This window comes from Eschrichtius robustus, chromosome 20, assembly GCF_028021215.1.
Source record: "Eschrichtius robustus isolate mEscRob2 chromosome 20, mEscRob2.pri, whole genome shotgun sequence".
NCBI lineage: Eukaryota > Metazoa > Chordata > Mammalia > Artiodactyla > Eschrichtiidae > Eschrichtius > Eschrichtius robustus.
Window position 1 is genome coordinate 1,903,638 of NC_090843.1, and position 25,511 is coordinate 1,929,148.

Here is a 25,511-nt window from a genome sequence, read left to right on the forward strand (position 1 = left end):
GTAGTTGTGGCACGGACTTCATTGCTCCGCGGCATGTGGGATCTTAGTTCCCCGACCAGGGATCGAACCCGCGTCCCCTGCATTGCAAGGCGGATTCTTAACCACCGGACCACTGGGGAAGTCCCAAATGGCCCCGTTTTAAAAGTACATTTTGGTGAGGGTTTTTTTTTTTAATTTATTTTTTATTGAAGTATAGTTGATTTACAATGTTGTGTTAATTTCTGCTGTACAGCAAAGTGATTCACTTATACATATACATACATTCTTTTTCATATTCTTTTCCATTATGGCTTATCACAGGATGCTGAATATAGTTCCCTGTGCTCTACAGTAGGACCTTGTTGTTTATCCATTCTATATATACCAGTTTGCATCTGCTAATCCCAAACTCCCAGTCCATCCCTCCCCCATCCTCCTCCCCCGCCTTGGCAACCACCAGCCTATTCTCTATGTCCCTGATTCTGTTTCTGTTTCATAGGTATGTTCATTTGTGTCATATTTTAGGTTCCATGTATAAGTGATATCATATGGTATTTGTCTTTCTCTTTCTGACTTATTTCACTTAGTATGATAATCTCTAGTTGCATCCATGTTGCTGCAAATGGCATTAGGTCATTCTTTTTTTTTGGCTGAGTAGTATTCCATTATATATATGTATGTACCACATCTTCTTTATCCATTCATCTGTCGATGGACATTTAGGTTGTTTCCATGTCATGGCTATTGTAAATAGTGCTGCAGTGAACACTGGGGTATGTGTATCTTTTTGAATTATGGTTTTCTTTGGATATATGCCCAGGAGTGGGATTGCTGGATCATATGGTAGTTCTATTTTTAGTTTTCTGAGGAACTTCCATACTGTTTTCCACAGTGGCTGCACCAACTTACATTCCCACCAAGAGAATGGTAAACAATTTATTTGTGAAACACATGAAAGCTGCCGCATCTCTTTCTCAGGGGGCATTGCTGTTTGGGGCTCCCTATGTCCAGAGATGGCCCACATGTGCACTGCAGGGCAGCAAGGCCTCCTGCCCTTGTCAGTAGGTTCAACAGCAAATGTGTCTCGCCTTTGACGTTGTGGGCTCCCGTTTTGCCAGTGTCCTGTGCAAATCTGAGCCGGGCAGTGCTGTTGAACATTTGCAAGTTTAAAAATGATATGATAACCAGAAGAAAATCGAAATGTTGGAATTTCAGTGAAAATGCCAGGGACTTCGTAATCCACTAAAACCTAAACTTTTCAAGCACTTAGAAAACTTGCATCACAATAGGGGTTAGAGGAGTGCATTGCTCATACTTTAAAAAAGAGAAAAGGACAAATACCCTTCATGGGCATCTCAGCCAGCATTTCAAGTGGTCTGAACAATGTTTAAATCTCTGCGAGAACCCAGTGGATGAGCTTGATAATGCAGCACTAGTTTGGGTCTTGCCCACAGAGCATCCAGGGAAAGGCTGGTGCTAGTTTTGAAACAGGAGGGAAGGGGGTAGGGCAAAACCTTTAAAAGAATCACATAGTCCGAGGACACTACATAAACTGATTAGAACCAAATAGGTCCAAGATGGCAGACAGGTCGACTTCCACTTGACCTTGAGCCTCAGTATACACTCACTGTAACACATCAGCAAGCTAAATGACACACCCACAGGTGCAATGACAGTTCCAAGGCAGACAAGTCGACCTCCACTTGACCTTGAGCCTCAGTATACACTCACTGTAACACATCAGCAAGCTAAGTGACACACCCACAGGTGCCATGACAGTTCCAAGGCCGACCATAAAGATCAAAAAGTGGGCAGTGGCCCAATTTCTGGAAATCCCCACCCCTTCCCCAAAATAACTGGAATACTCCTCCCACTCATTAGCCTATGAAATTACCCACCCCTATAAAAACTGACAACCCCATACCCTGGGGCTGCTCTTGCCTTCTGAGATGGCCCACACTCTGGAGTGTGTTTCTCTCTAAATAAATCCACTTCTTACCTATTACCTTGTCTCTCACTGAATTCTTTCTGCGATGAGACATCCAGAACCTGAGCTTCATTAAGTCCTGAGACCAGGTGTGTGATCTCGGTTAAAAGAACGTGCGTTCAAGTCCCAATGTGAGTTGCGTGGTTTCAGTTTCACCTGTGATGAGCGAGCAACGTATTTCTTGAAAATTCTTGGGTTGAGAAGTAACTTGAATAAGTCTCCTGGCTGGGTGACTGGGTTCAAGCAATGCCTTAGGCTGTCCAAACTGGGGTTTGAGGACCTGAGCGGTTATGAGCCATAGGTGTCTCGGAGGGAGGAGGATGACCAGTGACAGTGGGACAGCAGTGGCCCCACCGGCGAAGCCCAGATACCGTCCACTCACTTAAGGTGTCTGCCAGGCTGGCTCAGAAATGAAGTTGGCAGTGTATCGTTTCTTTTTTAATTTTATTTTTCTTTTTTCTTCCAGTGCTACTGAGATACAGCACTGTATGCGTTTAAGGTGTACAGCATGATGATTTGACTCACATCATGAAATGACCACAGTGAGTTCAGTGAACATCCATTGTCTCACAGAGATACAACGTTAAAAAAATAGAAAAACATTTTTTTCTTTGTGATGAGAACTCAGGATTTTGCTCTCTCAAAATACATAACGTATATAACGCACAGCAGCGTTAATTATATTGATCATGTTGTACATTGTATTCCTGGCACTTATTTATCTTGTAACTGGAAGTTTGTGCCTTTTGACCCCGTCATTCAATCTTTGGCACACACTCCCTCCACCCTGTAACCACAAATCTGATCTCTTTTTTCTGAGTTTGTTTTTGAAGTACAATTGTTACTGAATGCAAGCTTGTGTGCCCGGTGCCCAATGAGGCCAAACCAACCAAAAAGTTCAGATGCCCAAAACACAGGGAGGCCAAACCAACTGAAAAGTCAGAGTTTGGAGCAGAAAAAGGTTTGTTACAGGGCCAAGCAAGGTGAACGGGTGGCTTGTGCTCAAAAAACCCGAATTCCCTGATGGTTTTGGGGGAGAAGTTTTTACAGGCAAAATTCGGGATGAGAGCTGCAGGGCGTGTGGCTTTCTTCTGATTGGCTGGTGGTGAGGTAACAGGGCAGGGCTCCAGGGATCTGGTGCTCATCCTGAAGTTGTCTAGGTGTGGGAGTTCCTACAGAAGAGCTGGAAGACATATTGTTATGTATATTGTTTGAGGGAGAACCAGGACCTGCCCCAAGGCTTCACTACTCTTTCTTGACTGCCCCTCCCTTGCTTCTGCATCCCCTCCCTTCCCTGATTAACAACTATTTGAATCTGACCTTTGGAACTCAGGGAGGGTCAAGGAGGCTGGATGAAGCCTATTTCCTACAAACAAGAAATGGGGGACATGAAAAGGCTTTTGTGCCCAGGAGTGCCCCACGGGTTCCTGCTTGTTTTCGTAATTCACCTACAAGCCTATGTTATTTCCTGGTGCACAGCAGAGCAATTTGCTATTTCTGTACATATCGAAATGATCAGCATGATAAGTCTATTTGTCATCTGTCACCACACAAAGGTATTACATAGTTAGTGATTATTCCTCACACTGTACTTTTCATACCTGTGACTCATTTATTTTGTAACTGGAAGTTTGTCCCTCTTAATTTTCCTCACCCATTTCACTCATCCCTTCTCCCCTTGGGCAACAACCTGTTTGTTCTCTGTATCTATGACTCCGTTTCTGTTTTGTTATGTTTGTTCATTTGTTTTCTTTTTTACATTCCACATATAAGTAAAATCACACAGTAATTGTCTTTTTCTGTCTGACTTACTTCACTGAGTATAATATTGTCTAGGTCCATCCATGTTGCTGCAAATGGCATTATTTCATTCTTTTTTATGGCTGAGTAATATTCCACAGTGTGTATATACCACATCTTCTTCATCCATTCATCTGTCGATGGACACTGAGATTGCTTCCATATCTTGGCTACTGTAAATAGTGCTGCAATGAACATAGGGGTGAAGGTGACAGTATATTGTACATACGTTTCCTTCTGCAAATTGATGTGTAATCTGTTAACTGTGTACCTTGATTTCTCTTCCTCCCTGCTTCACGCCTTCTCTGCCCTCATTTTAATTTTGAGTCAAGTCCCGGCAGCACTGAGAGTTCTAGGCAGTGGCTGAGCCTGGAATCAGAGATCAATGTTCACCCCGGGTAGGTCAGAGGCTCCAGGCGCTTGAGGCGGTTTCTCTAAAGGGCCCCCGTGAGGAATGAACTGAGCTGTCAATGCAGTCAAAAGCCGGGTGCGACTTCTTTTTTCCGAATTGACTTTTTGCAGAAATTCATGTACTATGTTAACCTCTCAGGACTTTCTCAGCCGTTCTGCCGCCTTTGGGATTTTGCAGGAGCCAGGCTGGCGCTGGAAACTGCAGGGGAGTGAGGTCTGGTAGGCGCCCCGAGAGCGAGGGCAGAAAGAACTTTCTGAACGAGACATATCAGCAAGAGAGAGACCCTCCCCCCACCATGCCATCCCCTTACAGCTTTGTCCACCCCACCCCCTGACCCCATACAGTAATTCAGGTTTGGGGTGCAGGACCCTCACTGGGGAGAAATCCTCTTGTCTGTGATCTTCACCTCTGAGCTGTTTGCTCTGGGACGTCCCATCCTGTCTTCCCCTTGTAAATGCTCAGCATCACGGGACAGGCAGTTTTACCTCTTTGTTCTTGGGTAAGTAGGTCAAATAGACATAAAAATCACGTGATGCCCACCTATCCACTGGGGCAAGGCGAAGACTGTGGGTTTTATCCTTGTGTAGCAGACGGGGACCTGCAGGAATGTGGTGATCTAGGTGACAGCCAATCTCAGAGAAGAGGAGCTGAGATATTCTCCAGTGAGACCTTGGTGCCAGCCTGCTTCGCAAGTGTCGGTGCAAAATGGCGTGTCCAGTGGCTGCCATTTGTTCTGCTTTTAAGCCTCCCAACTACAGTCATTCAACAGCAAATCTCTACTAAGGGCAGGTCATGAGTCACACTGGGAGACCTCAGCCAGCTCTGCCCTTAAGAGGGTTACAGCCTGCTGGCAAAAAAAAAAGACAGGAAAGCCATCCTTTAGAAGGAAGAGCAGGAACTCCTGACGTCTCTCCCACCCCTGGGGCTTTTATAAGCTGAGTTGGACGTAATTGAATTGACATTCCGGGGGACAGAATTAGCACATTAAGAATACATCGGTCACAGGCGCAAATGAGAAAGGTCCATGCTGGGCTTCTCACCTTTTGGACGATAAAGCTCGGGGCAAGAAGCATGTGAAGGATAGTGCTGTGGGACCATAGGAAAGAAAGGCCACTTCTCCAGAGGGAAGCCAGGAGGGACTCCATAAAGCTTATTGGTTAGGACCTGAACGCTGAGCCCTTAAGGGTGAGTAGGAATCAGCCAGAAGGGGGACGAGAGAGTTTTGTAGGCAGAGGGAAAAGAAAGGGCAAAGACCCAGAATTGAAAGGTGCCCATTCACTCAACAAATATTCGTAGAGGGACCCCAGCCTGCAGGCACTGTCCTAGGTGCTGCAGATGCATCGAAACAATAAACAACCCTCACTCTGTGGGGTCAGGCTGGCATTCTAGTGGGAGAGGACGGCTGGGATAGGGCATTTTAAGGCTGGACCCGTGGACTGAGCAGCTGGCGAAGGGCATCCTGTGTGTCCTCAGACGTCTGGGGGGCCCTGAGCGCTGAATTCGTCGGCTGCATTTGGGATGGCCTGCTCCACTCGCTAGGCCCGGCCCGTGCTGGTGGCTGGGAGGGCAGGGGGCGTGTTTCCAGGATGGCTCAGCTCAGGGTTGTGGCAGTGGGCAGAAGTGTCCCATCTAGGAGGCCCTGAGATGCCTGTGTATCCATCTCGTTGTTGCATATCTTGTTGGTGTCCTTCCTCGAGAGTGAATGCACACATGTCCACTGCAAGAGTGTGGAAAGGAAAGGGGAGACTTGCCAAGGATTATACCAAGCTTGGCTGGCAGGAGCCCTTTTATTGAAAAGAACGAGAGTAGGAGTGGATGGTTGGATGGATGGATGAATGGATAAATGAGTGAATGAGTCAGCAAAACACACCAAGTTGGCTATTTGCTGCCACATTTCTTTTAGCTTTTTTTGTTTGTGGTTTTTTTTTGGTGTTTTTGGCCGCGCAGCTTGTGGGATCCTAGTTCCCCGACCAGGAATCGAACCTGGGCCCCCTGCAGTGGAAGCGTGGGGTTCCAACCACTGGACCACCAGGGAGGTCCCTGCTTGCAGTTTCAAAGGGCCTTCCTATTGGTTGTCTTAATGGTCTCACTTAACATCCTTCCCATTTAACAGAAGGCAACGTGGAGGCTGAGCTGAGCTGGTCCGTCTAAGTCCTACTCCAGCCTTTTCCAGGTCTCACTACCCACCTGTGTCCCTCTACACGCAAAGGCCTCAGCAGATGATTTAAAAAACCCATTTCCACCTCCAAGCCTTTAAATTATGAATGGAGCACAGACAGCTTTTATTCCAGTCACATAGCAATTTAGAGAGTGGCCACAGCAGACCTCATCCTTTGTTTTAAATTCCTTATAAATGAAGGCTGGACACGCTTCGCTTCGCAACGTTATATCTCTCCGAGGCTTTCGGGGCGGCGTTTCCTGCGCTCACGTTCCCCGATTCTAATATGCGTAATTGATGCAATGGCGAGTTGCTTTGGTTTCTGTCTGGCTGTGTGTTAATTTGCGTTGCTTTTCCTGCTCACGGGCTGCTGTAATGTCTGGCTCTGTATTTCTAGCTTCGCTTTACAATGTCGTTTCAGACTTTAATTAGGACCCCTGTTGGTGAACGGGTCTGAGCCTGCCCAGATAGATTTGGGGAAAAACAAAGGAAGCTTTCCAAAGAGCAAGACCATTTTATTGCTTATTAATTAGTCCCTGCCCAATGCAGGCAGGGGCGGGGAGGGGGGGGGTGACACGGAGGTCAGTGCATCGAGCTGTGTGGGGTGTTGGTAGGTATTTTGGAGAAGGAGGTACAGCCAGGGCTCTCTAAAGACCTGGAAACAAAGGACATAAGATTGTTCCTGAGAGTTAAGCTACGAACTTTAACACAGAGTGGGGAAGGAACTGAGCCCTAAAAGCATCAGCTTAAGCGATTATGTGGAAAATGGACTAATGTGTCTTTTCCAACCAGATGACGGGGGCCTCTCTCTTCAAGTTTTGTTGGTTCATTCACCAGATTTTGCTGGGGCGGCCCTGTCCCACCAAAGCACTCTGTTTGGGGCTGGAGTTGCCCCTCGAAGCCCCACCCTCGTAGAACCTACAGTCTAGGGAGGAACTCAGAGTTACATCTTGCCATAGAAATATGCTATAGCATATAGCTATATGCTAGCATATAGCTATAGCATATAGCAAAAGGATGGCATTAACGTGTTCAAGGAGAGACCATGCTTAGCACAGGTGGTAAAAACAGGCAGGCACGATGGTATCCAGGAAAGGTATTTTTGGCACTGCCCAGGTGTATCAGTCAGCTTGGGCTGCTGTAACAAATACAACAGTCTGGGTGGCTTAAACAACAGACGTTTATTTCTCACAGTTCCGGAAGCTGGGAAGTCCAAGATCAGGGTGCCAGCTGGGTCAGGTTCTGCTGAAGGCCCTCTTCCTGGCTGGCAGAGGGCCATCTTCTCCCTCCATCCTCACGTGGCAGATAGAAAGCTCTGGTCTCTCTTCCTTTTCTTATAAGGACACTAATCTCATCATGGGGGCTCCACCCTCAGGACTTCATATAAAGGGAATCACCTCCCCAAGGCCCCACCTCCAGATACCATGATACTAGGCAGAAGGGCTTCCACATATGTATTTTTTGGAAGACACAAGCATTCAGTCAGTAGCACCAGGCAAGAAGAAGTGGTGGTCACAGCCTTTGAGCATCCCAGCCCCACTGGCAAAGGTCAATCCACGGTGGACAAAAGTCCCCTAAGCTTAGCACACAAGGACTTTTTCTATGACCCATTTGAACTCCCTTTGTGTTCATTAACTCCACACTCCCCAAGGCAAACTTTGGATTCTGATTTCGTGTGCAGGAAGAAGACACACTGACCTTGCTGATGCTTTGGTTCCTCTGTCTGCCCTTGGACGTCAGCTGGGAAGTAGGCATTCCGGTGTCCCTCACGAGCTCACGTATTTTGTGTGGGTGTGAGTCAGGCTGTCAGGGTTGGCACCAGCAAGAGTGAGTCTCAGAACTGTCCCAGCCCAAGACCAGTGACTAGTTTTAAGGTAGTTCCTTCTGTGGACCAGCCCGGCTGCAGCCAGCCTTCTCCCAGATGGAAAGGGACCTGGGAAGAACATGGTATTTGGGGCGGGCTGGCCTGGGTTCAAGTTCTAGCTCTGTCATTTCATAACGTGTAGGGGTCTACGGTCTTTGATACTGAACAGGGATTAGACAGAGTAAGGTGCATGTTCATGCCAGCTGCACGGTCTTGGGAAAGCTACTTACATTCTCTGCTTTACCTTCCTGATCTGTAAAATGGAATTCTGATGATTTGAAATGATATATGTAGTATGATTAGGGTGGTAGCCACATGATAAGTGGTAGCTATTTTTAGTATCCTAAGACAAACATACACAAAGTTACTGGATATTTATACTGTATTTATTTATTTTTTTATCGAAGTATAGATGATTTGCAATCACTTATACGTGGAATCTAAAATATGGCACAAATGAACCTATCTGCAGAGCAGAAACAGACCCACAGACACAGAGAACAGACTGGATACTTATACTTTGTGTGCATCTATAGGTCTCAGCTTACACGAAACTGTCTTGAGGAGCGCTTGACCCTCAGAGGCCCCTCACAGGCTGGGATTACCCGCCTCTGACTCTGAACCATGTGCAGCTTGAGGGCAGAGATTGACCTTCTTCTGTTACCTGTTGCGTTCCAGGCCCCTATCCTGTTTCAGCTACAGTGAGATAGCCAGGAGTCCCTGGTTGTAAACAACAGAAGTGCAGCTCAACCAGCCCAAGCACAAAAGGGAACAGCTTTGGCTCATGAACTAAACTCTGGAGAGACTCGGTCTTCCGTCTGGCCTTCTGAGCCAGTTGACCCATTCTTTCAGGCTCCTGGTTAGGGGGAGAGGTGAGGCCCTTGTCCTTCTGGGATTATATCATTTTAGCTTGAGATTCGAGGCGGGGAGAAAAAGCTATTCCTCTCTGCCTGGTTCAGAAAATGCCAGTTTGGGATTCTGAATAGCCCTGCTCAGGTCGTGGGCCCGGTCGTTGAGGAGAAGGGTGTGCTGCTCCGATGGGCCCACGTCGGGGTGCGTGGACGTGAGGGCCGGGACGGGCACCAGCAGCCCCAACGGAAACCCCTCTAGTAAGCGCCCAGATACTGTCAGATGAACGTCTGCATTCAGGCTGCCAGGAAGGTTCAGGAGCTCCAGAGGTCAGAGTCAAGACCCATCTTTCTGGGGAATAAGGGAAGACTTTGTGACAGTGGGAGGCTTTGAAGGTTAGGTAGGGATTTGGAGGGGCGGGAAGGGAGGCCGGGCCTGCTGGCTGAGATACGGCCAAGTCGGGCATGGGGCTGGCGAGCTGCACGTGGGGTGCGGGATGGCAGGGAGGGGGATGGGAAGTGTTCCAGGAAGAAGAGTCCTGTCGGGCTGAACTTCGGGGATTTGTAGGCTGGTGTGTTCGTTTCCAGGAGCTGCCGTGACCAAGCACCACAAACGGAGGGGCTTAAAACAACAGAAATGTGTTCTCTCACACGGTTCTGGAAGCTGGCAGTTAAAGGTCAATGTGCTGGTTGAGTCACGCTCCCTCTGAGGCTCTAGAAGAAGCTCCTTCCCCCTCCACCGCCTGGTAGCCCCAGGCGTTCCGTAGCGTGTGGCAATCCAACTCTAGTCCTTGTCCCCTCAGTCACTTGGCCATCTGCCCTCCGTGTCTTCACCCGCAGGTCTCCTCGCTGTGTCTCTCTCCTCTTTTCTTTTTTTTTTTTTTTTTTAATTTTATTGAAGTATAGTATAGTGATTCAGTCATACATATATATATATATATATATATATATATATATATTCTTTTTCATATTCTTTTCCATTATGGTTTTTAAAATTGTTTTATTTTATTTATTTATTTTTTAAATTTATTTTTGGCCACGTTGGGTCTTCGTTGCTGCGCGCGGGCTTTCTCTAGTTGCGGCGAGCGGGGGCTACTCTTCATTGCTGTGCGCAGGCTTCTCATTGCGGTGGCTTCTCTTGCTGCAGAGCACGGGCTCTAGGCATGCGGGCTCAGTAGTTGTGGCTCGCGGGCTCTAGAGTGCAGGCTCAGTAGTTGTGGTGCACAGGCTTAGTTGCTCTGCAGCATGTGGGATCTTCCTGGACCAGGGATCGAACCCGTGTCCCCTGCATTGGCAGGTGGATTCTTAACCAGTGCATCACCAGGGAAGTCCCCTCCATTACGGTTTGTCGCAGGATATTGAATATAGTTCCCTGTGCTCTACAGTAGGACCTTGTTTCTCTCCTCTTGTTTTAAGGGCACCAGTTACATTGGGTTAAGGACTCACCCCACTCCAGTATAACCTTATCTTAGCTAATTACATCAGCAATGACCCTGTTTCTAAATAGGTCACCTTCTGAGGTATAGGGGTTAGGATTTGAGCTTATCTTTTGGGGAGGACACAGTTCAACCCATAGCAGGCAGGCAGGCAGGCAGCAGCGGCTCAGGGGCTGGAGAGGGAGGTTGGACCTGTGCGTGGTGAGTTACAGTGGCCAAGCAGAAGGAAGTCACTGAAGACCGGGAGCCGGGGGCCGGCATGACCAATCCGTGGGCAAACCCGGGCTGGAGAGAGCGTACCTGGCTTCTCGGAAGGTCGCTGAGGTGATTCAAGTGGGGGGACAGCAGAGGGACTCGGAGGTGATGCCAGGTTGACTGGAGGGGGTGGACGCGGGCTCTCGCAGGGAGGATGCATGTTGGGGCCGGGGTGACCTGCGAGGTACGCACTTGTGGAGCGAATAGGATGCCCGAGTGGTCCAGCCAGGAGCCGAGTGCCACCACCCCTAGGATTCCATCCGTTTATGCCTGGCACGCTGCTCGCCTATCACACCTGAAACGCAGTTCTCCTCCCCATTTAGCTAGTGATGGTAACAATCACGCAGACTACGATGAATTAAAAAATCTACTCTGACCCCGGAGCACCGCTAAAGGGCTTGATGCATATCGTGCCATCAGATCCCTCACATAACCTGGTGAGGTTGGTCCGGCTGTGCCCACTTTGCAGATGAGGATGCTGAGACCTGGCTGGAGTTACCTGTCTTGTCTCACACTAGAGGGAGCCGGGGCCGGAGAGGAACCCACGCCTGTTTGCCCGCACTTTTATCCCTCCTGCCCTCCACCTCCCATACCTCACTCACTGTGTCTCTCTGACCAGGCTCGTCGTATTTTGTCTGGTTACCCACATAGGTCTTGACCCTTCTGCTAAAGTGTACGCCTCTGATGGAGAGGGCTGTGGTCCCCTCCCCGTCGTCCTTCCGCCAGGTATGGCTGGTGGAACTAAGACCAGCAGCTCAGAGTGAAGGGTTTGGGCTGAGCGGTGCTGTGTGTGTGTGTATCTGTTGAGAGGCACAGACGGGTGAGGGCAGGAGTGAATGTCCACTGGGAGCGTCTCAAAGTCTGGTTCCCGCAGGGAACCCGGCGGAGGAAGCCCTCGTCCCCCCAGATGGGAAGAACCATCTCACCGGTGGAGTGCAGGACTCCAGCTGCCCAAATCAGAGAACCCGCCTTCCTGAGGTCGGGAACCAGCCCCCCGGGGGGGCGGCGGTGGGAGCGGGCAGACAGACGCCGGCTCTCGGGGACTCCATTCTAGAGGGGCAGCCGGGCAGCGAGCAAGGAGGCCAGTCCATGAGCAAGGTGAGGTCCGAGTGGGTAAAGGCTCAAGACAGAATAGAACAGCGATGCAGTGGAGAGTGGTCAGGTCAGGAAAGCCCTCCCCGAGTAGGTGAAATGAGAGCTGAGACCCGGATGAAAAGAAGGGGCCCGTCCTGCGGAGACCAGAACAGAGCCTTCCGGACGGAGGGGCCGTGCAAAGGGCCTGAGGCAGGGACAAGCTCGGGGTGACCTGGGAAGGGCCGCTCTGGGTGGTGTGGCTGCGGCGGGAGCCTGGGGCGAGGGCAGCGACGATGATGTACAGGTCCAGATCCCCCGGGGCGTGGCGTTCCCACCTTTCCGCATGCTGTCAGGACCTCTGCACCCCGTCCCAGGGAACTCCACCCAGGCTCCTGGCGGTTGGAGGCGGCCGGCGTGGGACTCCAGCAGGGATGCCTGGCGCCCCGCCTGCAGGGCTCTCTCCGTCCTCCGCTCTAACGGGATCGCTCCCCTGGGACCGTGCAGGGCACGGATGCCCAGGAACCTCCAGTTGCCCGGGGCCCCGCCTGGCCGCCCCTGGGGCTGGGAGGAACTGGATCGCCGAAAACCTACTAGCTTTCACTATTTGGCTGTATCTGTGTGCTCCAGCTCCCTGCTTGAGAAGCTCTGCTGGAGAGCCTGTAGACCACGACCGTGACTTGGGATTTACCTAAATTGCAATGAGAACTTATTTGTGGGTTTCCAGCCAGGAGTAATGTTAGCTGATAAACAGTTTTTAAGATTGCTTTGGCTGCCCCATGGAAAATTGGGAGAGGAGGAATTGGGGGCAGGAAATGTAGATGGGGAGCAGGGCTGCCGCGTACAGCTGGGCGGGTTGCGCGCCATTCAGCTCCGGACCATGGTGTGGATGGTGGGTTACTGCTCTGCTGTCGCCATCTTGAAATGCTTGGTAGGTTTTGAATGAGGGCCTTTGCATTTTCATTTTGCACCGGGCCCTGCAAATCGTGCAGCTGCTCCCGCTGTTGTGCATAAAGAGGTGACCCCAACAAGCTTGGGTCAACCCATACAGAACTACACCTGCAAACCAGAATGAGTCCAGGGACAATGGGTGCTCATGACTTAGAGAAGTGCCTGGATTCTAGAAGCTTGATGAGCATTAGCTGTGAGAGTAATAACAGTTGCCGAGTGTGTAGTAACGTAGTAGTAATCTAGTCCTAGTAATAGTCATTAGTATTATCTTAATTAATTTATTTTTGGCTGCGTTGGGTCTTTGTTGCTGCGCTCTGGCTTTCTCTAGTTGAGGCGAGCAGGGGCTACTCTTCATTGCGGTGCGCGGGCTTCTCATTGCAGTGGCTTCTGTTGCTGTGGAGCACGGGCTCTACGGCGCGTGGGCTTCGGTAGTTGTGGCTCACGGGCTTAGTTGCTCCGCGGCACGTGGGATCTTCCCGGACTAGGGCTCGAACCTGTGTCCCCTGCACTGGCAGGCGGATTCTCAACCACTGCGCCCCCAGGGAAGCCCCAATAGTCATTACTATAAGGAACATTTAGGAGTGTGAACTAGGAGGCGGTTTGTGCTTTAATCTTGGGAGGAAAGGAATGGAAGAGGCTGGGTACAGATGAACGTTTTCTTGGGAGAAAAGTATGAACATTGACGTGCAGCTCAGTTTGGGATTCCAAGGGTAGCGGTTGCCAGCCACATGCAGCATCCAGAACCCTGGATTTTGCCCCAGGAATTGAACTCCCTGAGGCCCCAGCATGTGGGCAGTTGGGGCTGCTTTGAGAGAAGCCGGTGCCTGGGCAATGACCCAGGGGACCAGCCGTCGATGGGCAGAAGGGAGGCTGCACGTGCTCCTTCCGGCCCCAGGGGACAGAGAGACAGGAAGGAGGTGCCGGCAGGGGTGTGAAGCCAGAGTCGGGGGCCCTGGAGCTCCCTGGGGCTGGAGGGAGGCCTCGCCCAGCACCCGCGCACCCAGCATGAGCGCTGGAGCACTTAGCTCCCCTGCCCTCATTCTGTCAGATGCAGGCATCGCACGTCTGCTTGAGGAGCATGGCTCCAGGGCCGGGCCAGCGCTTTCAGGCGGGCATCGCTGGGACCTCTCGGTGCGTGTCACTGCTCTGTGAATTCACCCATCCTCTGGGACCGAGGCCCAGGTCTCTTCAGCAGAGACTCACCATGTTGTACAAAAGCAAAGAGTACGGTGGCATCACCCTCTCCACAGGCGCTGGGTGGTGCCCACCTCGTGCTGGGCTGAGGACTGAACGGTCAGGAGAGGATGGTCCAGTGGGAGACAGAGGCTGCTCTGGTGGTGAACTGCTGGGTAACAAACCATCCCCGAAGTCAGCAGCTCAAAACAACAACCATTGTATCACGTCTCATGATGCCGAGGGTCAGGAATTCAGGCATCTCTCGGTTGGGTGATTCTTTACCACGTTGTGTTGACCAAGGCGGCTCTGGTGAAATTCAGCAGGCAGATGGCTGCGCTGGGAGGTCCAGGGTGGCCTCACTCACACGTGTGACGTTTAGACGCAGTGGCCTCAGCCGGGGTAGTTGGCCGGAGCACCTACCGATGGCCTGTCCAGCTGGGCAGTGCTGGGGGAGTCGATTTCTCACCCAGCGGCTCACAGCGTGTTTTGAGGGAGGAGATGGAAGCTACCAGTCTCGTAAGGGCTGAGCCCAGAAACTGGTGCAGTGTCACCTTCACATCGTTCTGGGGGTCAAAGCGCTCACAGCATCAAGGGCGGGGGGACCTCAGACCCCGCCTGTCCCTGGGAGGCCTGTCGAGGGATTCGTGGCCATCTGGAAGCTGCCCCAAACAGGAAAACGAAGAATTAGAGTTCAGTGTTGTAAAGGAGATGCCAAAGGCCATCTAATCACGTAGAGAAGAGGGGGCCTTGATTCCGCGTGGGGTGGGGAGGTGCAGATTGGTTGGGGGAGGGGAGAGGCGGGGGGGATGACCTGGGGGGTAACATCTGAGTCTTTGAGCGGGGTCTTGAAGACGACTGGGACTGGTCAGTGAAGATAAGGCGGGACACTGAGGGGAGGGCTTGGGGAGTGGGGGAAGAGCATGGGCAAAGGCACAGCGGACAGGAGTAAGTGGGGGGCTGGGAGGATGTGAGGAGGCAGCTCAGGCAGGAGGGGGGCAGCAGCTGAGCCCCGAGAAGCAGGCAGAGAGAGATTGTGTTTTCCAGTAAGAGACTGGTGTGATCCGATTCCCACTGTGGAAGGACATTTGCATCAGTGTGGAGGATGATTTCGGAGGCGGGGAAGAATGGGTGAAGGTGGTGACGACTTCTGGGTGTAAGTCATGAGACGTGATGCACAGCATGGGGACGAGAGTCGACAATGCTGTCTTGTGTATTTGAAAGTCGCTAAGAGAGGAGATCTTAAAAGTTCTCATCACAGGAAAAAAGTTTGTGGCTATGGGAGGTGACAGATGTTAACTAAACTTTACTTTGGTGATCATTTCATAATATGCACTTATATCAAATTATGATGTTGTACCCCTGAAACTAGTGCCAGGTTATGTGTCAATTATATCTCACTAAAACCAGAAGAAAAAGAATAGAAACATTCTCCCACATGGCCGTAATCCTGAGAATGAGCGATAACCCCCTAATATCATTTTATATCCAGTTCATATTAAATTTCCCTCCCTAATTAGCCCTCAAATGTGTTGCCAGCTCTTTTGAACTGGGATCCAGTAAGATTCATGTATTGCCCTTGGTTCTATCTCTTTAGTCTTTCCTTATGTAGAATATCGCCCCATCCATCCCATCGTTCCCTCAGATGTTGACTGTTTGAAGAGATGGGACTGGTTGTCTTATCGAACGTCTAGAGAATGGTTTGGTAAAGTCTTTTATCGTGGGGTCATTTAATTTGGTCTTGCATTCGCTTTTTTTTCCTGTAATGTGGAAATTAGGTCCAGGGGTCTGACTAGATTCAGGTTAAATGTTTTGGGTAAGAATCCTTGGTGTTATGAATTCATATTGCATCGCATCAGGAGACACATGAAGTCAGGTTGCCCCTTCATTAGTGACATTCAATTTACTCACGTTCCTTGAGGGTAAGAAAATGGCTAGACTCCTCTGTTTCTCCATAGTGTCTGAAAAAGGGCTGGGCTTACTGTAAGGAGTAATAGATAGCCAGCTCTTGTATCAGCAGTGGTGATGTTCTATAAAGTCCCTGTGAACACTGAATCTGTGAGAGCCCAAACAAGAAGGTCACCTTGTCCAACCTCGGCTGGAAATGTACCGATTTTCACAGGTCTGCGTATGTCCATGAACTATCCCTTAAGAGCCACGAGTATTGATTTTGGGGGTTACAGATACATTAAGTGAGTAGGTGAATTCAAAATGTGGAATCTGCAAATAAAGGGGATCCACTCAATATGCTGGATCAAAGCCATCTGAATTAGCTGTGTGACCTTGGATTAGTCGCATAACGCGTCTCTGGGCTTCATTTTCTTTACCTGTCCCACGACTGGGTGACCCTGGAGCTTTTCCCCAGCCCTGGAATCCCAGGAGCTGAGACCCCGGGAGCTGAATTTCTCTCGGCTTGGCTCTCTGTGGCCGGGCAGACCCCGTCGCTTTCCTTTCCGCGCAGGTTTGTGGATTTCCACGCGGCCGCGTCCACCTGCTCGCCCTCGCGGGCCGCGCTGCTCACCGGCCGGCTCGGCCTCCGCAACGGCGTCCCTCGCAACTTCGCAGTCACCTCTGTGGGGGGCCTTCCGCTCAACGAGACCACCTTGGCCGAAGTGCTGCAGCGGGCTGGCTACGTCACCGGGTTGATTGGTAACATGGCCTCCACCGCCCGGACCCCCGTCCTCCCTGCATTTACTGTGGCGGCTGCTTTGTGTCTGCAGGGCTGCCGTGCGCTGACGCCTCTCCTGCTCGTGTCTGCTTTTCTGCTCATTTCTTTTTTTTTTTTTTTTTTTAATTAATTAATTTATTTATTTATTTTTGGCTGTGTTGGGTCTTCGTTTCTGTGCGAGGGCTTTCTCCAGTTGCGGCGAGTGGGGGCCATTCTTCATCGCGGTGCGCGGGCCTCTCACTATCGCGGCCTCTCTTGTTGCGGGGCCCAGGCTCCAGACGCGCAGGCTCAGTAGTTGTGGCACACGGGCCTAGTTGCTCCGCGGCATGTGGGATCTTCCCAGACCAGGGCTCGAACCCGTGTCCCCTGCATTGGCAGGCAGATTCTCAACCACTGCGCCACCAGGGAAGCCCCTCTGCTCAATTCTTGCTGTAGAAGTTGGGAACGCTTTCAGCTCTAAGCAACTGAAACGACCTACCAGGGGACTAAACTATGTATGGAGCTAGTTTCCCCTGGTCCCCCCTACAGAGGCCAAGACCACCCAGCATCCCGACGGCATCCTCAGGCTGCCTGTGCTTGGGATCCTGGCTCTCCAGGAGCTGGGTCCGGCGGGGTTCCCTCCTCCCTCCACCACGTGAAGTGGCAACGAGGGTCCCTGTGGGGATGTCCTCGGGGCCCCGGGCTCCCCGTTAACCTGCAGGAAGCTGGCATTTCTGGTGCGTCGGCCTGGCTCCTCCTCTGGGTCAAGGAGCCTGACATACTTTTCAGAAGATCAGACTGCAGTGTGGCCTTCCTTGTCCTGGGAGGACGAGACCATTAAGGTCCCAACCGGCACTCCTTTCACCCCTTTCTCTCCGTACCCGGAGGTACGAACTATTCTGAAGCTCTCACTATGGGCCGAACATCCTCACCCGCCCTCTCCCACATCCATGTAAGACTCCCAGCCCGGGGGGCGGGAGGGCTTTGGTCCCTGGGCTCTCTGACCCTAACACTTCATGCAGCGTCAGGGGCACTGGATTCTTCTCGAGCTGGGTTCTATCTCACTTGCCCCTCCTTCTTCATGCCTTTAAATCCCAAGAAGGCAACTGATTACAGATCGACTGTTCACCACTCATGACACCTTTTGCTTTTCTGGGAGAGGATACTGAAGCGTACCTTCTTGCTGAGATCGTGAATTTCCTAGAAGCACGCTTACAGGGAAAATGAAAAACCTGCTGAAGGAATACCGAGTCCATTGACAGCACTCACTGTTTGCTTCTAATCTTGCTCTGTGTTAATGCGTTTGTCCCTAGTTGTACATGTTATCACTCGGCCCTACTTTTCTCCCCCTCCTGTTATTTTCTATTTCCTGGTGATATAATTTTACACGTTTATTATAATTTTAGAAGTAATTTTAAAATTGTACTATAATTTTATATTTCCATGTCATGCTGAATCTACGCATTCCACATAACGCTTAATCCACTTCCCTCAACTTTTTATTACATTTGTTTTCAAACCTACAGACCAGTTGCAAGAAGGGACTCCTAGACCCCCATATACCCTTCACCTCGATTCACCGTTGTTCGTTTTGGCCACAGGCATTTGTCTTGAAAAGATGGTTTGGAAGTATTGTACTGAGGCCACATGAGATAATTTACTGAGTCAGACTCCTGTGGTTGCCTGTTCATTTCCGTCCTTGGTGGTGTTTCACGCGGCCGCCGTTTCGGTCTTTGCACCGCATTTTTGATTCCTCCCCTCGCCTCGTGGGTGACTTCCCTGGGATCTTCACCCAGAGAGCAGGTCAGGGAGTTCCAGCCTCGCCTCGCGTCCCCCAGTGAAGGCGTTCACAGAGCGAGGAGGAGCGGTGCGGCTGAGGTTCCTCATTGCTGGCCTGCGCTCGGGCGGGCGGCAGCAGGGAGGTGGTCCCCCGCTCAGCTTCTGCAGAGGAGGAGGATGAAACCAGGCGGGGACGGCATCTCTGGGACTGTCTGGGCTGTGCACCTGCTCCTTGGGTCCTTTGCAGGGCCCCAGGCAGGAGGGCCGAGCAGAAGGTGTGGTGGGCCCTGCCGGGGAGGGGGGGGTTGCCGTGGGCACTGCACCCTCTTTGGGGGGCAGAAGCCCAGCCTGCTCACTTCTCTGGGCTCCCGGTGACGGCCCGTCGTCCCCCTTCCCTGCACGCGTTCCTGCCTGGGTCATGAGTCATCCTTGCTTGCTTTCTGTCTCCCTGGGGACTCCCTGTCGGTCCCAGAGAACGAGGCTTGGCTGTCACACAGCATGTGAACCTCTCTTTGCTTGTCCTCGGGAAAGGGCAAAGCTGGTGGAGACCTGGGTGTGTGATCAGCTCCGCCAAGGGGCTGGGAGCGCCCACGGGGATTCCTCTCAAAGTCTCTCTCTCTCGTTTTCCTCCAGGCAAGTGGCATCTTGGGCACCATGGCTCTTATCACCCCAACTTCCGTGGTAAGAATTCTTTGGAGGACTGGTTACCTGGGAAACAGAAAATAAAGGCCTCTGTGTTAAAGGACTCTATGAATGTTTAAGCCATCCTGCCCCCGAGGGACATCTCTCCTGAGTCAGGACACCTTCGTTCGCAGGGTCACTTGGGTGGGTTTGAGGTGCCAGGGTTGCCTCTGTTTGCACATCCCTCTTGCCCGGCACCTTTCCCGGCCCCCCTCTTTGGTGCCTGTCTACCCTTCGGGCTCCCCCAGCGTGAGGCCATCAGTGTTCTCCTCCACCCAGTCCTTCACGTGTCCGGGAACACTTGGCCCCCGAGAGGCCCCGTGTGGTAAGAAGTAAAAATTGTTTGATGGGTTCACTGAAGCAGGGGCTCATGGGGGAGTAGGGAGTTCTGTGGGAAACTTCACACTGAAGCTTGTCCTGGAGAAGAGATGGGATGAGGGAGGGTCTCAGAAAAAAGTCAACGCAGGGATTTCAGGTCTCAGTTTGACCCTCACATCCTCCCTCCAATACCCCTCCCCCCTCTCAAGCCCAATCCTGCCAGCGCTCCGCGTCCAGCTGAGGTGCCAGCTCTGCTGAGAAGCACGATGAGATTCCCGTCTCAACCACATCCCACCCCCAGCCTCCGGGGGTAACGTCCTCTGACCCCGCTCGTGGGCTTGCTGATAATCCATCTCTCAGAGCTGAATCTCTACTTCTTACCCTCCCCCTCTGGAGGGCAGAATATATTCTTTTATCCCTCAGAGCGTCGTGCAGGTAGTAGATTTTCACCAGGTATTTCCCAGCGGTGTCCATCATCGCAGTGGGAACGGGAGGTGTTCAAGAATTTTCCCCACTTCCTTCCACGCAGGGTTAATGCTAATCACAAGATGTCTTGCAAATCTAGTCTTGCAGCCAGAACCCAACAAAGTGTTTTCTTTGCGTACTACAAAGGGATATTAATCAAATCCTCTTTTAATTACATACTCCATAACACTGCAGAATTAAATCATGGAAAATTAAATTTCTGTCCTGGGTGTAAGAATGCAGGCTCATAGCCTAACCCGTTCCTTCTCTTCCAGGGTTTGATTACTACTTTGGAATCCCGTACAGCCATGACATGGGCTGCACTGATACCCCCGGCTACAACCACCCCCCTTGCCCGGCATGTCCACGGGGCGGTAGACCGTCAAGGTAATCCTAGCCAAGGCATCGGCTCTGGGCTCCAGAGCAAGGTGAAGTCCTGGGGGTGTGGTCCATCAGAAGGAAATGAGAGAGGCCCACGGGGAACAGTTACAATAGCAAAAAGGGATCGAGTACCTGGGACTTCTCTGGTGGCGCAGTGGTTAAGAATCCGCCTGCCAATGCAGGGGACACGGGTTCGAGCCCTGGTCCGGGAAGATCCCACATGCCGCGGAGCAACTAAGCCTATGGGCCACAACTACTGAAGCCCCTGTGCTCTAGGGCCCTCGTGTCGCATCTACTGAGCCCGCATGCTGCAACTACTGAAGCCCACGCACCTAGAGCCCGTGCTCCACAACAAGAGAAGCCACCGCAATGAGAAGCCCACGCACCACAGCGAAGAGTAGCCCCCGCTCGCCGCAACTAGAGAAAGCCCGCGCCCAGCAACGAAGACCCAAATGCAGCCAAAAAAAAAAAAAAAAAGATCGAGTACCGTTAGTGCAAATTTAAGTGCATTATTTGCATGGAGTGCAAGAACACTTTTCATGAAGATGAGGTGAACAACATTTTTTTTAATTGGCATTTTCCAGGTTCCTTGGACTGTTTAGCTCAGCTGGGGAGAGGCTGGTGCGACCCAGGGTCTCACGCAGGTGGCCTCCCTCCTCTGCCTGCTGGCTTTGCTCCTGGACCACTCACCTGGCCCTGACACTGGACATAAGGAAGGAGACAGAGAAAAAGTCCACAGGGCTCCCTATAAGCCCCACCCCCGCCCTGAAATAAGCCAGTGTTTCGACATTGGAATGCTGTGCAGGCACTCAACAGGATGTTTTAAAAACGTATTCAGTGAAATGGGAAAATGCTCACAATAGAATAGTAAGTGAAAAAAGCAGGAAACAAATCATCTACACTGTGACCTGAACTACCTCTGTATTTATGCCTTTAATAGCCCTAAAGGAAATACGCCAAAATGGTAACCATGGTTCATTCACTCTGGTTGTGGCATTAAGGAGTTTTCATTTTTTTCCTCTCCCGTATTTTCCAAATATTCTGTAATGAGCGTGCAGTACGTTTATTATCAGAAAAAGGTAATAAACCTTATTCAGGTAATAAAGCAGCCCAAACCAGGTGCTGTGCTGTTCAGACGGTGTACTGGGATTGTTTATAACGGTGCAGGTGTCTGAGCCGCCCGGGGAGAGCATGTCTCAGGGGCTTATTAATAACATAATAGTATAATAATGGCCATTTGTTGAGAAATTGTTACATTCTGAGCACTCTGCGCGCTTATCCGTGATCCACCGGACCACTGAGTGAGGCAGGTGTGTCTCCTGACTGTCCAGGGAAGGAAGCTTACCTGGTGGCCCAGGTCACAGTGGAGTCATGAGAGGGAAGGATGGAGAGTCCCGTCTGGGTCTCTGAGTGTGGAGCCCAGGTCCCCTCTCTCCTGACCACTCAGAGGGTGGTCGCTGGACCAGCGGCGCAGGCATCATCTGGACGCTCGCTAGAAATGCAGGTGTTCAGACCCCTCCCCGAGGGCTGCCTTTTCACCAGATGCCCAGGAGATGCAAGAGCCTGTTGGCAGTGGGACGAGTGACGTCGCCATGTGAGAACCTGCCACTGCTCTCCTCACCGCCGGGCGCCTGGGGCTCACACCTGTGGCACCCCTGCCATCTCGTGCTGTGATGACCACAGCCGCCTGGTCCCTTTTCCATCTGTGTTAAATCAAATAGAAGAAAAGTGTTGGCTGAAGGAGGAAAAGGGGGAGAAGGTTAGGGATGATAGAGCAGCCACAAGATCATCCAAAGCTGGAAGATTGGACACGAATGATGAGGTTAGCTTTGTGACACCTGGGACAGCGCTCTTTTTCTCTTTTTAAAAAATTGTGGTCCTTGGTGATTATTTACCCGTCTGACCTTGTCTCTTAAGCTTCCGGCACAAGTCTGTGTGCACATAGCTGTGTGACGGGGGCTTTCATTTCTTCCCAAATTCTTCCCTGCAGCAGGAGGACAGTTTCCCTACCCAAGAGGCCCCCCGTGACCACCCTTTTCTCTCCATTGTTCTCAGCTTCTCTTCCGGTTCTCCGTGGCCCTCAGGACAGAGGGCTTGAGTTTTTACTGCATTCCTAGTATGCTGAGTAGTGTGAATGCTAACCGTTCCTTATCCCTGTAAGGGGCCCGGGCAACCCCGCACTTTCCATACGGAAAGTCAAGCTCTGAGAGCTTAGGTAACTCACCCAAGATCACAGCCGGGGTCATGATTCAGCTGCTCTGCTGGGCCATTCGTATGTCAGATGCATTTCCATCTGTAAGACCAAGGGCTGAGTTTGTTTTTTTCCAGGAGATACAGTTGGTTTGACCCTCACTTTTTCCAGTTGCTAAAGTTTCTCCAAATTCTCCAAACATGGTTTGAAATTCCAAAGTTGTTCCTAACCATCTGTCCTCTTGTCAGATGTCTTGTCACACAAAGTCCTGATTGTTGACTTGGGAAAATACCAAGCATTGTACCCCATGGACGGAAGTCATGATTTAAGGGGGTCAGTGGAAAAAAACAGGGCTACTGATTGCCTCTGGGACTCTGCTGTGTAATGTAGTTTGTTTAACCTCAGTTTCTCCGCCAGCAAAATGGGTATAATCATATCCCTAGCTCAAAAAAGTCGTGAGCTTTACAGAATGGCCAGGCTTGTCCAAGGAGCATACACGTCTATTCAAAGGGAATAGAAGAAGGTATTATATTGGTTTTGCACTTGGAGGAAATGGCAGACTGGAAAAATCATTTGAGGCCAAACTATTAAGTGTTTGGTATTTATGAGCCTCAGTGCATTAAAGCGTTTTGTTTGACTCCATGACTGCTTAGGTCGTGGGAATGAGTGCTCTACCATCTGTGATTTCCACACAGGAACCTTGAGAAGGGCTGTTACTCTGACGTGGCCCTTCCTCTCTATGAAAACCTCAACATCGTGGAGCAGCCCGTGAACTTGAGCGGCCTCGCTCAGAAGTATGCCGAGAAGGCTACCCAGTTCATCCAGCGGGCGAGGTGAGCCCCCCAGGGTTGGCCACCATGGCGGAGTTCCATTGCCTGACAAAGATGCATGCGTGCGTGTCTCCTGGAAATAAAGCTAGAAAACAGTCTGTCCTGGGGTCTCCAGGCCTGGGTTACAAGTGCCTCAGGTAAGTTCCCAGGGTCCCTGCTCAGACCACACTCTGCCATCATTGTCAGGTGTCCTCTCCTGCTAGCGTATCACCTCCCTGAGGGCAGGGTCCATCCACTGTCTTCTGGGCATTCAAGGTGTTTGTTGAGTTCATTAGTTGACAGGCTATGTTCGTTTCTTACGGCTGCTGTTACAAACTGACCACGAACTTATTGGCTAAAACAATAGCAATTTATTCTCCTACAGATCTGGAGGCTGGATGTCTGAAATGCGTCTTATGGGGCTAAAATCAAGGTTATCAGAAGGGCTGTTTCCTTCTCGAGGCTCCAGGGAGGATCGTTTCTTGTCTCTTCCAGCTTCTGGTGGCTGTTGGCATTCCTTGGCTATGGCGACATCATTTTTTTTTGGCGGCACCACTGGGCTTGCGGGATCTTAGTGCCCCAACCAGGGATGGAACCCGGACCCTGGGCAGTGGAAGCATGGAGTCCCAACCACTGGACCACCAGGGAACTCCTGGCCACATCATTTGAATCTCCACTTCTGTGGTTCGCTTGCCTTGTCCTCTTCTGTAGTCAAATCTCCCCCTGCCTCCTTCTTATAAGGACATTTGTGATTACGTTCAGGGTCTACTGGGACGATCCAAGATAATCCCATCTCAAGATCCTCAACTTAACTGCATCTACAACGTCCGCTTTGGGGACACTCAAAGATTCCAGGGATTAGACCCTGAGTATCCTTGGGGGCCAGTTATTCAGTATAACACACAGGGGTCCAGCATCTACAGGGCCCAGGTAACCTGAAGCGGGAAGCAGGCTGACTGTGAGGCAGTAGGGAGTGGTGGGGCCTGTGGTGAATTTGGAGCACCTGTCCCATCTAAAGCCACCTGCTGCTGCTTTGTGGGAATGGGGGCCTGGCTTCTCAGGCCTTTCCATTTCTCAGGAAAGACAGGCTACCTGGCCCTTGGCAAATCTCCTGATCGCTAACTGTTAGCAACCACTAATTGCAAATAACAAAAAGCAGAAACCCCAGAACCATACCACAGTGGGTCTCTAGCAAGCTGTCTCTGTGCAAGAGCTGCTGGTTTACAGCCTCTGTCAGATCAGAGATCAGCACAGAGAGTAGATTGTGCGAGACCACAGTCAGTTCCCAGATGACATACACTGACCTTGGGGTGCATGTACATAGGTGGCGGGGTGCAAGCCCAGACACACACACGTGCACACACACGGTCACCCCACCCGCTGCCTCTCTCATGTGCACTGGTGCATCTTTTTTTTTTTTTTAAAGATTTTTTTTTAAATTAATTAATTTATTTGTTTTTGGCTGTGTTGGGTCTTCGTTTCTGTGCGAGGGCTTTCTCTAGTTGTGGCAAGTGGGGGCCACTCTTCATCACGGTGCGTGGGCCTCTCACTGTCGTGGCCTCTCTTGTTGCGGAGCACAGGTGCCAGACGCGCAGGCGCAGCAGTTGTGGCTCACAGGCCCAGCTGCTCTGTGGCATGTGGGATCTTCCCAGACCAGGGCTCGAACCCGTGTCCCCTGCATTGACAGGCAGATTCTCAACCACTGCACCACCAGGGAAGCCCAACACTGGTGCATCTTTCTCCCAAGATTGCAAACTCCCTCTCTCTTTTTTTTTAGGCCGCGCCACGCGGCACACGGGGATCTTAGTTCCCCAACCAGGGATCGAACCCGTGTGTTGGGAGCATGGAGTCTTAACCACTGGACTGCCAGGGAAGTCCCAAGACTGCAAACTCTTCAAGGGCCGGGGAACACTTTCCAACAGGTCCTTTGGTATTTTCCATGGCCTTTGCCTAAGTGGGCAGGAGAACGTGTGCTGCACACCTGTCTACTTGTGCAGAATTAAAAATAGACTCCACCTTGGGATAACTGATCTCATCATCTCCTTGAATGTGCAAGAATTCCCCCAGCCCCTCGCTCCACCACGCTGGACTTTTCTAGGGAGAAGGGCAGCTGGGAGGGTGGAGGTATAGCCATGTAGTAGATCCATTTCTGGTTGATCACACGACCTGCTAAAAGCCCACATTCTGAGAGCAGCCCCTTAGGGCTTCAGAGATTGCATCTGACCAGTTTTTCAGGGCTTTCTGAGAAACACTGTTGTGTTGGTTTGTTCATTTTTGTTTTTTCAGATGGTTGATATGAAAAGTGC

General features: G+C 51.0%; 1 protein-coding gene across 4 annotated transcripts in view; it reads left to right on the plus strand.

The window, feature by feature from the left end:
• The window catches only part of ARSG (arylsulfatase G), a 118,655-nt gene that overhangs the window by 52,676 nt on the left and 40,468 nt on the right, over positions 1-25,511 (plus strand). For all 4 annotated transcript variants that reach the window (XM_068530576.1, XM_068530577.1, XM_068530579.1 and 1 more), the window contains exons 3-6: positions 16,396-16,583; positions 18,994-19,041; positions 20,100-20,211; positions 23,092-23,229. In XM_068530576.1, the coding sequence (XP_068386677.1) occupies positions 16,396-16,583; positions 18,994-19,041; positions 20,100-20,211; positions 23,092-23,229 (486 nt within the window). The remainder of the gene's footprint in view (positions 1-16,395; positions 16,584-18,993; positions 19,042-20,099; positions 20,212-23,091; positions 23,230-25,511) is intronic.